Source organism: Xenopus laevis, chromosome 1S (assembly GCF_017654675.1).
Source record: "Xenopus laevis strain J_2021 chromosome 1S, Xenopus_laevis_v10.1, whole genome shotgun sequence".
NCBI lineage: Eukaryota > Metazoa > Chordata > Amphibia > Anura > Pipidae > Xenopus > Xenopus laevis.
The window spans coordinates 61,238,605-61,250,477 of record NC_054372.1 but is presented as its reverse complement, the minus strand read 5'-3'; the positions used below and the strand labels follow the sequence as shown (position 1 = coordinate 61,250,477).

Genomic DNA, 11,873 nt, shown 5'->3' with positions numbered 1-11,873 from the left:
ATTGGCCCTGGTTAACAGTGGCATCTTCCAATGTTATCACCACTACTTTAGATAGTTTCATTCATTTGGGCCAACCATTTACACAACTTTAACAGTAGAAAGGGTTCCTCTTAATTATCAGAACAAAATCTTCAATCCACCAGTAACATCTGTCTAATCCAGTGATCCCCAATCAGTGGCTTGTGAGCAACAAGTCTCTCACCAACCTCTTGGATGTTGCTCCCAGTGGCCTCAAACAGGCGCTAATTTTTGAAAAGCAAATTTTGGTTGCATAAAAACCAGAGTAGTCAATCAGAGCTTCCTATAGGCTGCGGCCCACAAAGAGGCTACCAAATAGGCAGTCACAGTCCATAAGTAGCACATCCAGGAACTTTTTCATGCTGGTGTTACGCTCAAATTTTTTCTACATTTGAATGTGGCTTTCTGTAAAAAAAAGGTTGGGGATCCCTGGTCTAAACAATCCAACTCCGTCCTGGGCCTTGCCATACATGCCTAGATGGTCTGATATTATAGCTGAAATCAGCTAAACTTTACAATCAAATCTGTTGCCTACGGCAAGCTTAAAGGGTACCTGCCCCCAAAAATTTGCTTAACTCACCAGGGTGTGGGCAAACAAAGCCCATACTCCAGTTTTTGTAAGGTTTTCTTTATTGAGTTTTCATTAACAAACCGTAGGAGGAAGAAGGAGGGCTGGAGAAGAAAGGAAAGATGAACATTTCCATTGTACATTCATTAGGTTATCTATTTGGTAGTACATATCCTGGGTCTAGTCCGGTTTACTCATGCTGCAATACCCGTTAGTGGGTCCGTTAGCCATCTGTCCCATATCTTCCCAAATTTTTCAGGGCATCCACGGGCTGCATAGGTCAGTTTTTGCCTAGGGAGTGTGTCGTCTTTTAATAAGCTGAGTGTGGGGGGGTTCCCTAGGCCGCATGGTCCTAGCACCCGCCCACCTTCACCTGCCTTCACCACGCCGCCCCTAAAATCTTGCCGTCCTAGGCCTTTGTTGCCTCATACAAATCCAGGCCTGTATTTAACACTTGCTAACCAAAGTGTAAAACCGCTCAAACAAAAGAAGAAAACTGTTTAATGAAAAGAGAAAATGTGTTTATTTACACAATTCGATTTTATAACCACTTCATTAAAAAAATAAAAATATATCTTCTTGATTTGATTCTTGACGTAACTGAAGAATGTGCTCTAATAACTTGTTTGAGATCTCATTGGTTAAGAAAATGCCATGTATCAACTGAAAGAAAAGAAATGATTGCCTGAAAACAATATTCTCACCAAAACACACTTTAAAAAGCCCCGCTTCTTTAAATAGTTGATTTTATTTTTCCCCCCATGAATAGATTTCTTTTTTTAAAAAGTCAACTAAATAACTGCATACTTTTATATCCTAACATTTGATGCCATTTGTACCAGTATACATTGTTGGACTACTTCTAGGGCCCACCAGAGATCTTGAAATCGAGGGCCCACTTTCACAACAATTTGATGTAGAGAGGGTCATATATATTAGGTCTCATAGAAGCCTATGGTGGAAATAAGAATGGGATGACGAGAACTGTCCTTAGGTGAGGACCAGAGGGAGATCCTCTGGTCCAACCCTGTTTAGGGACCATTATGGGCAGAGACACACGCTCAGATTCGGGGAGATTAGTCGCCCAGCGACAAGTCTCCAGTTCTTCGGGTTGACTTATCTCCCCAAACTGCCTCCTGCCGGCAGTTTAGCTTCTAGCTGGCGGGAGGTAGTTCGGGGAGAATAGTCGCCCCGAAGAAGATGCAATTTAAATCTCCCTGAATCTTTGCGTGTGCCTTGACCTTTAGTGAATCTCCTCTAAAGAGAGTAAAAGATAACGGTGGTGGGTTTGCCTGCTTACCAATGTTAGCGCTAATGATTAGCATTACATGCTTATTTTACATGTCACATTTATGCTGACCTCACATGGTACTTGTATGGTGGTCAAACTTTCTCAGCTGATAAAATATCAGTACATATTTGTATTTTCCCGCAGATATGTCAATTCATTGATCAGGAAATCTGTAGACACACTGTGCCAGCCAGCGCATGGGGAATCAGCTAATGTGCAAGAGGAGCTGTAGCTTGTTGGGGTTATTAGTCTGAACAATTAAACTAGAAAAAGGTGGCAATACCTTTCATATCGCCTCATATGGTACATATGGTTCTTTCAGCCCATTTCATACAATGCAATATGCATTGATATTTATTAGCAGCAGTCTTGCGTTTTATGGTAAATCAAAAAAAAAACAAAAAACAACAATAGGTTCTGGAGGGCTAAAAGTAAACATCTGACATTTAATAGAATGAAAACAATGGGGCCATACATATTGCTATGAAGCATACAATGTCTAGACCAGATATTCCAAACTTGCGGAATGCCAAAAGTTGTAGATTCTAACAGCTGCAGGACCATGAACAGCTTTCAGCTGCTGAGGAATGATGGGAGCTTACATGTTAGACAACCCAAACCTATAAGTAACCACTAAATGGGTATGAAACATGATGAAACAAATGAGTCTGAAGTCAGTTGTTTGTTTCATTTGGCTTAGTTACGTACAGTAGGATCTCTATTATAGATTTACACCCACTTGGCAATGGTACAGTAGGCTTGCACTGCACCTGCACAGAAACAGCTGCTCCCTGCTGCTGCCGAGACATTTAAGTTGGCCGTAAAAGATTCTTGCTCTATACAGCATTTCATTTGTTCCAAACTACAGACTAGGGATTCATTTGTACATTCTTCTCCCCATTTCATTTAATATATAAATGTGCAACGTTTCTGGTAAAATACACCAAATCCTTTTTTGTCCACTGGGTAATAAAAGCAAAATAAAAACAGACAAAAGGATTATATAATATACCATCTGCTGTAACTTTATTTGGACTTCCTGGTGATGGAGCCTGCAAACAAAAAAAATATTTATTATATTATTATTAATAATAATAATAAACTTAGGTTATTGTATGTGCAGTGAGCTCATTTTATTTACAGTAAAGAGAAAGCAGCGGCTATTGATTTTCAGTGTGCTAATAAGTAGTCTGTAAAACACTGTAAAATGTAGTGGAGGACAGGCAGTGCACTACTGTGAGTAGAGTGGGTATCTGTACTATAACTTTGATTATTAATTATCTGGAAACCTGATAGCCAGAATGAGTCAAATTATGGGAAGCCCATCTCCCATAGACTATTTTAATCAAATAATTCAAATTTTTACAAACAATTTCCCTTTTCCCTGTAAAAATTAAACAGTACCTTGTGCTTGATCTTAACTAAGATATAATTCATCCTTACTGAAGGCAAACCAATCATATTGGGTTTATTTAATATTTAATTATACTTTAGTAGACATAAAGGTATGCAGATCCAAATTACAGAAAGATCCCTTATCTGGAAACCCCCAGGCCCCAAGCATTCTGGCTAACAGTGCCCATACCTGTATATGTTCTTAAGTGTGCATATATATCATATACATGAATACCCTTAAAATAGTCAAAACAGAAAAGAGTGCCTCTTTAATGGGAATATTGTCTCACTTGCAACTATTAGACACAAAGGGGCCTATTAATCACAAAAAAAGCTGTGTAAAGTGCGCATTTACTGTATTAAGGTGTTTTTATCTTATGCCAAATGTGCATTTGGTGCAATATTTTACGCCAGATCTATGTAAATTTAATCCATTCAAGTCAATGGGAAAATGTAAGTGTCAATTAAGTTCCAGTGAAGCTGCTCTTGAAAAAAATGCAATAATTAGATGCTGTGTTTTTTTTTCATAGCCTTTCCAAGCGGCTGCTTACTTTTACTCCAGATCTTTGCACAGAAGTACTTGATAATACGTTGGGTTTTTTTACACAGCAACACCTGGTCAACTTTTTATTTTTTACTCTTTTTGCCAATGAAACATCAGAACTAGAATCATTCCACACAAAATACAACTTACAGACTGTACAATGGATGCAGCCTCATCTTCAGGGCAGCAGAAAGGGCTTTCGTTCACAGTTACATTTTTACTGAAGGAAGAACATGAAAAATGTTTTGTTGGGTTACTGAATACTGCTAATAACACCAAAACGACATCATAATTCAATATCTAATGAAGTTTTCAGACAATCAGAATTGACTGGATTTTTAACAAAAACAGTCCTACCTGCCAGACTACTGGTCCTCCCTCTACCGTACCCATACCACCCAATCGGTGATCACTCATTTTAAATCCACACTATAGTACTTTGATGATGTCAGACAGTGACTGTGGTCTTGGGTGCAGTAAGCCATAGCAACCAATCAGAATATATTGGTCAGTTGTTTAAAAGTAAATATCTTACTTGCAATGGATTACTGCACCTGGGTATCTTATTAGTGGCTATAGATATAGATTACTACACCAGCAGGAATTACTCCTTTCTATGTCAGAGTTTATGCCCTTGCTTAGACGTGTTGGAGTTGGGACAGTTTCGAGTAAGTTCAGGGTTTACCTAAAGCCTATCCAATGTCCATGCAACTGAGCAGGGGCCAAGTTCTTAAAGTACCTGATGGCATAAACTTGCACTACAAGTCTGACCTCCAAGGCAACTGGGGGAAACGAAGGTTTAACACTAGATAAAAATAAGTGAATAAAATATGAAAATAGAGAAAGAGGATCTTAAAGGATAAAAAGGAAATTAGAAGGAGAGCAAAATAAAATGTTTACAAAAAGAAAGCAAAAGAGAAGAGAGGGCTTGTAGCAGATGTGATTAACTGAGAATGGAGAGAGAGGTAGAGGAGCAGAGTAGAGTGAGGAAAAGTGGTTCATTTTACAATGAAAGAAAAATAATTCCAAGTTACTTTCCAATAGGAATTTTCATTGGTTTTAACATTATTAGTTTAATTAATATTCAGTGCAGTATCTGCCTGTCAATTTGAATTCACTTTAATATGGGTTGACTCATCAGTGATATTTTTTTTTTTAAAGGTAAGTTTTATTCCTTATTTTAAACACACACATCAATCATACATACAACAAATAAGTACACTCGCAGACTAAACTGTAGAAGTTAGGCAGGAAGAAAACATGGCACAGGCTATCACCAAGCATAACACAATACAGTTATTGAGAAGTTGAGATGGACACTATCAAACTCAGGTGAACTTTAAATCTGAAGGCTAGGTTGGGACCCTCGAGGATAGGTAGCAGAACAAACCATGAAGGATTTCAGAATAGGAGATGGATTCAGTTAAGACGTGCTATAGAGGGGTCGGGTCAATGTCATTCCACAAGCCCCAAATTTTATCAAATTTTGCTGGTGTTCCCCTAACTTCGTAGGTGAGTTTATACAGGGGTACTGCTTTGTTAACCAGTTGTATCCAAGCATTGAGAGAGGGTGAGAGGTTACCCATCCAGTGTAGGGCTACAGTTTTTTTTGCATAAAAGAGTAGGATACGAAAAGAGATTCGAGTATATTTAGCCGGGATTATCTCTTCTAGGACCCCCAAAAGGCAAACTGTAGGTGAAATTAAGATAATTTAAGATTATCTGATAGATAGTTTACGACTTGTGTCCAAAAGCTCAATATGTAGTGGCATTCCCAGATAAGATGGAAGAAATCCGCAGCTTGTTGGTGACACCTGGGACAGGAATCGCAGGGGATCTGGCCCATTAGTTTGAGTCGTGTGGGAGTTATGTAAATGTGATGCATAATTTTATATTGTATTAGTTTGTCTTTCAACGATATCAGGCCAGTGTATATGTGTTCTGTTGCTTCATCCCAGTTATCTTGCTCAAGGCCTACAATTTTGGAATTCCACCAGACTTGTGCTGATCGAAAAGGTTTGGGGCCGGATAAAAGGAATTGCTGGTAGAGCCGGGACACCATCTTTGCTGGATTGGGATCATGAAGAATTTCTTCTATGACTAGGCAGGATTGCTGGGGGGTAAGACTGTTAAATTGGGAGTAGAAGGTATGTCGTAATTGTAGGTATTTAAATAGTGGAATTTGCGTTGGCTGCCACTTCTGTTGTAGTGTGCAATGGGTGACAAAGGTACGATTCTCAAGGAGGTCCTTCAAGCATTTAATGCCTTGCCTGGGCCAGAAAGCAGAGTGTTGCAAGGATCTAAAGTGATTTAAATAGGAATTTCCCCAGAGTGGGAGGTGAGGGGATAGGAGGGGTGGTGAATGGCCCAAGATTTTGAGGGCTATCAGCCAGGCTTTCTGTGGGGTAGTCAGTGTCGTCGGTAGCAGGCCAGAATCCCTGGGACTCCTATAGGGAAAGTTGCGGAGACTCTCCCACGAGGATAGTAAAAGAGCATGTAACTGCGAGTTAGGGTTATACGGGTCAGGGTTAAAGCACCAGTGTAGGTAATATATTTGTGAAGCTATGAAATACCAATGGAAATTGGGGAGGGCCAGTCCTCCTTCGTCGCATGGTGCACACAACTTTGACCAAGCGATTCTGGGTGTTTTATTGTTCCAGAGAAAGGGGTTCACTATTTGGTTTATACTCAAAGTATTTTTTGGGGATAAATATTGGCGCATTATGGAGTAGGTAGAGAATTTTGGGGAGGTAAATCATTTTAATGACATTCACTCTACCCCAGAGAGACAGAGGGAGTTTAGTCCATCGATTTAAGGTATTGGTCAGGTTAACTAAAATTGGGTCGAGGTTTAAGGTAGTGTATGTGGTGAGATCAGTATGGACTATCACTCCTAGGTACTTGAATTGGGTGGCCCATTTGAGTGGGGTCTCTTGTGGTAGAGATCGAGGTTGGTCAGGGTCAATGGGGAATAAAACTGATTTATCCCAGTTAACTCGTAGTCCGGAGAATGAGCCAAACCGGTTGACCAGGTCCAGGAGGGCAGTAAGAGAATCATTGGGATCTGCCAAATATATAAGGAGGTCGTCAGCAAAAAGGGAGATTTTTTCCTGAATAGTTCCATAGGTTAAACCCTTGATTAAAGGAGACTGTCTGGTCAGTATTGCCAGTGGTTCTATTGCTAGAGCAAATAGAATTGGGGAGAGGGGGCAACCCTGCCTTGTTCCCCTGGTTAGTAAGAAAGGGGGTGAGATATGACCATTAACTCTCACACGCGCCGTGGGGTTCTTATATAGAAGTTTGATCCAGGATATACATCTAGGGCCAAATCCGAAACGGGCTAAAACCTCCCATAGGTAATCCCACTCCACCGAATCGAAAGCCTTAGCAGAGTCTAGGGAGGCTACTACTCTGGTGCCTGTTTCAGTATGGGCAATCTGCAGGTTGGTAAAGAGTCTGCGGAGGTTGATGTTAGTGGAGCGTCCTGGCATAAAGCCAGATTGATCAGGGTGGATAAGGTCAGGGACTACCTGTTGGAGGCGGGAAGTGAGGACCTTAGCCAGGATTTTAGCATCTGTATTTAGGAGAGATATAGGGCGGTATGAAGAGCAGCGAGTTGTATCCTTACCCGGTTTAGGGATGACAACTATGAGGGCCTCTGTAAATGAAGGAGGTAGAGAATTACTATCAAAAGCACTTTGCAGCGTCTCTAGATATTTCGGCACTAATTGTTCTGAGAGAGCTTTATACCAGTCTGGAGGGAGGCCATCTGGCCCTGGTGTCTTATTTGGGGGTAGGGAGGCAATGGCATCAGCAATTTCGTGGGGCGTTATAGGTGCATCCAGAAATGTTTTGTCACTAAGTGAGAGAGAGGGGATAGGGATAGAGTCCAAGAAGTGAAGGAGTTGGGTTCTAGAGTGTGTTGTTGTGGTAGAATAGAGGTTTTGGTAGAAGGTGGCAAATTCCTGTGCTATGAGCTTGGGTTCTGCAACTATTGAGCCATCATCCAAGATAAGGCGGGGAACAGCAGAGGATGTTGTCTGTTGTTTAGCCAAAAATGCCAAAAGCTTACTGTTTTTGTCGCTCTGGTCAAAGATACGCTGGTTCTGGTAAAGTAAGGCTTTCCTAGTTAGTGATACGGAGGCTCTGGAAAGAGAGTTTTGGGCGCTTAGGAGACCAGCATAGTTAGCAGTGTATGTGCTCCTGAAGCATTGCGGAGTTCATTCTCCGCGGCTTTAACCTGGTCTAAAGTAGCATTCCGAGCTTGTGAGATTGCCCCCATAAGCGCTCCTCTCATGACTGCCTTAGAAGCATCCCAAAGAGTCAGAGGGGAGGTGGACCCCACGTTATGGACCCAATAGTCGCCATAGGCCTGGGCATTCGCCTCGGCCACTGCAGTGTCAAAGAGGGCTTAAGCGCCATAGCTTGTCTGAGGCCTCAGGATTCCAGCGAAAAGTAACTTGAAGTGGGGAGTGATCAGATAGGGATTGGGGTAGGTATCGGATTTGGTCAATCATAGGTAGGAGGTCATGAGATACGAGAGCCAGGTCTATCCTAGAGAAAGTTTTGTGTGTTGGAGAGTGGCAGGAGAAGGTTCTTTGGAGTGGGTATTTCCACCTCCAGGGGTCAGTTAGTTGTAAGGCTTCCGTCCACATGGTGAGCTTAGTAAGTGTATGGGGGTCAGGGCTAAGTTTATCCAAGGACGGATTTAAGCAACAGTTAAAATCTCCCATAATACATAGGGGGCTAGGTGGGAATTCAGACAGTTTAGTCATCAGTATATCTAGGATTGACACTGCAAATGGCGGAGGCATATAAAGATTGACCAATAGAATGGGTTTGTTGGCGATAAGGCCATGTATTACGAGGAATCTGCCATAGTGGTCTAAGTGGAGCTTTAGAAGTTCAAATGGCAGACCCTTGCGAATTAATATGGAGACGCCCCTAGAATGAGTTGAAAAAGTAGAATGAAAATGCCATCCCACCCATGGTTTCTTAAGTGCGAGAACTTTTTACCCGGAGAGATGCGTCTCCTGGAGGAGAAGGATAGAGGGAGGATATCTCTTGAGGTAATTAAACAACAAGCTCCTTTTAAATTTGGAATTAAGGCCCCTCATGTTCCAAGAAAGTATCGATATATTAGCCATAGCATACAGTTGTAGGTATATGCCGAGCCAGAGGAAGTGTCCATCCCTTCAGGTACATCAGTAAGAGAAACATACAGAGTGCATCATGCTTAGTTACTATGCCATGCAATTTGGAGTGAATAGTCTGCGAAATACATTGATAAAGAAACCCAACATATATACATCCCCAACCCTCCCTACTCACCCCCCAAACTCGGGTGAGTCTATTACCCATAACAATCTAGAACAATAATGGGGGTTATCCCCTAGACATCTGCTAAGAAACAGTCCCTATCCGGGGGTCTAGGGCGGGTGTTGAAGTTAGTAACTGCCTGTTGTCAGGCACCGAGCTGAAATATTGGGCAATTGCCCCGTAAGAAAAGACCAGGTGCGGCCCACAGTGGGGTATCGATGTGGCCGGGAAGGAGAAGAAAAAAATAAAATAAAAAAATAAATAAATAAAAAAAGGGAGAGGGGGGGGGAATTTTAAACTGCAGGATTATATGCTTGTTAAGAAACTCCTTCAAGTCAGTTGTATCTCTATTTTCTTCTCCTTCCTTCTTCTCTCCCTCCCCCCCTTCTTTTTTTGCAGGTAGTAAATGGTGTCTTTAGGACATGCAAAGAAGGGTCATGTACCCTCTGAGGTGACAGTTTGTGGAGAGTAGTAGGGCTGATCCTGTAGGCAAAAACGTTAGGGGGAAGCGTTCCATGGGTAGAACAAAGGGAAGCTGGACAGTTATTTGACTCAAACTTTGTCAAAGTCAATAGAGTGCCCTAGTGGGTAAGGGAAACAACAACTTGCAGAGATCCTTGTGGACTGGATCAGAATTGGGGATTCTGGGAGGTTGCTAGTTAGTCAGGTCTGGGATTCCGGTTGGGAGATTGGCGAACGCCCTGTAGGTTGAGCCAGTCTTCTACTTCTTTAGGAGAGGTGAAGAAGTGTGCACGGTCACCATCTTGAATGCGCAGCCGCGCGGGGTATTGCATACTGTACTTGATTTGCGCCTCTCTGAGTCGAGCCTTTACCCTTGTAAATTCAGCCCTCTGTTTTTGAATGTTAGGTGAAAAGTCAGGGGTAAAGTGATACTGTTGCCCCTTGGAAGCGGATTGGGCCTTTCACTCTGGCTGCTGTGAGGGCCGCATCTCTATCTCTGTAGTTGAGCAGTTTTAGGAGAAAAGGGCGTGGGGGAGCACCAGGTGGTGGGAGTTTTGTTGGAACTCTATGAGCTCTTTCCACTATAAAGACTTGAGAAAAGGTATTTGGGCCTAGAGTCTCTTGGAGCCAATTTTCAATAAACAATGGAGGGTTATTCCCCTCCACCCGCTCAGGCAGACCTATTATTCTGATGTTATTGCGTCTTGATCTATTTTCTAGGTCGTCTGCTTTATCAATGGCTGCCTTCAGTTGGGTTTTCATGGCCTGGATATCAGTTTGTAACGGAGGCATGGCGTCATCAATTGCCGACACCCTGGTTTCTAAGGCCGTAGTGCGCTCCCCCACCTTTTGAAGGTCCTGGCGCAGCAAGGATAGGTCAATTCGGATTTCCTCAAATTGTGCTGTGGTCAGCTATGGAACATATGGCAGCTCGCAATGAGTATAGGCTGTCGAAATATGAGGAAATCTGGTCGCCATGGCTGACCTACAGACATGGGCAAACTTCAACTCTGTGATATTTTCTCTTTTTGCCTTGCTATGATCTTTGATAGCTTTCCTGAGCTAGTCTTTTCACTTTTACATTGTCAATGCATGCAGTCTGGGTTAGGCTTTAATATTATTGTTCTTATCTTTTATGTTGTTTCTCAGGATGCTCTTTTAGGATATGCTTTCTTTTTATTTCTTTGTATTATTATTTTCCTGTCTGTTTTCACTCCCATTAGAGGTCTCTTCTTTTTGCTCCTTTCAGCAAATTGCTTTACGGAATATTGTACCTGTTTATGATGCTGACCTTACTTTTCGAACTGTGTGTAAGGTCCACTGCATGTGTACTGTACTATTTTGTTTTCCATTGATAACCTATAATAAAGAGAAGTTACAAAAAATTGTGCTGTGGTAGATGCGCGGCTCTCCATAATTGCGGATAGTACAACTCCCAGGGTGGGTTCAGGAGGTGTTGCCGGTGGGTCCAGGGTTGGGTCTGGAGGAGAGGGTGGCTGTGAGGCCTGGCCAGGAGACGGCGGGTGTGGTTGATCACGTGCAAATCGCTCGAGGCAGTCTCCGGTTTTGGTTTGGGGGTATTCCTCCTCATCTTTGTCAAGAGTTCCAGATAGGAGAAGTATTCTGAGTAGTGGTGTAATGGGGTAAGTAGCAGGGTATGTGCGCTCGGTGAACCAGGCAGATACGTCCGATCACGGCATCATTGTGGTCACGCCGCCGGGAATAGACTAATACCCTTTAATCCCTGAAAGTATATTTCAGATCAGGGGGGGCACAGCTCCTGTTATTGTGAGGAGCAGTGCAAAGGTGCCAATAGATGCGAGAAAAAGTTCCCGTTAGGAGCACCCCCTGGGTTCTGGTGGTAAAAGTCTTTCCTGCCCGGAATGCTGACCTGCTGTTTCCTGTGCTGTTAGGTGCCAGCTTCTGTAGATGGAATTGCTGGGGTGAGCAGGTGGTGTGCCACGTAGAAGGCCAGGCTGGGTGTATTTGGGGCACCCCTATAGCCTTGAGGACTTGTATAGGAAAGCTAATAACAGGTTAGGTGCCTATGGCCTGGAGGCTACTTGTGTCTCTTGGTGTTATCTGCGCACTATATAGGCCATGTAATCATTTGTGAAGAGGTGTTTACAGGGTCACACAGCAGCCTTTCTTTTAGCTCCACAATGAGTCCTGGCTGCTCTGGCTGTAGTGGAGTAGGTAGGGGGGGGGCACCCCGGGGCCAGAACTGTTCCACCGACCTCCGCCCCTTTGGGGTAGGTTCGCTCCCTGCTCCGCGC

At 42.8% G+C, this 11,873-nt stretch overlaps 1 protein-coding gene across 2 annotated transcripts in view; it reads right to left on the bottom strand.

Moving 5' to 3' along the window:
• Positions 1 to 1,085: 1,085 nt before the first annotated feature.
• Positions 1,086 to 11,873, bottom strand: part of ppa1.S (pyrophosphatase (inorganic) 1 S homeolog) — a 35,745-nt gene continuing 24,957 nt past the window's right edge. For both annotated transcript variants that reach the window (XM_018236099.2, NM_001091466.1), the window contains 3 exon segments: positions 3,967 to 4,036; positions 2,890 to 2,929; positions 1,086 to 1,249 (listed from right to left, as the gene is read on the bottom strand). In XM_018236099.2, coding sequence (XP_018091588.1) covers positions 1,221 to 1,249; positions 2,890 to 2,929; positions 3,967 to 4,036 — 139 coding nt within the window. In that variant the 3' untranslated portion in view covers positions 1,086 to 1,220.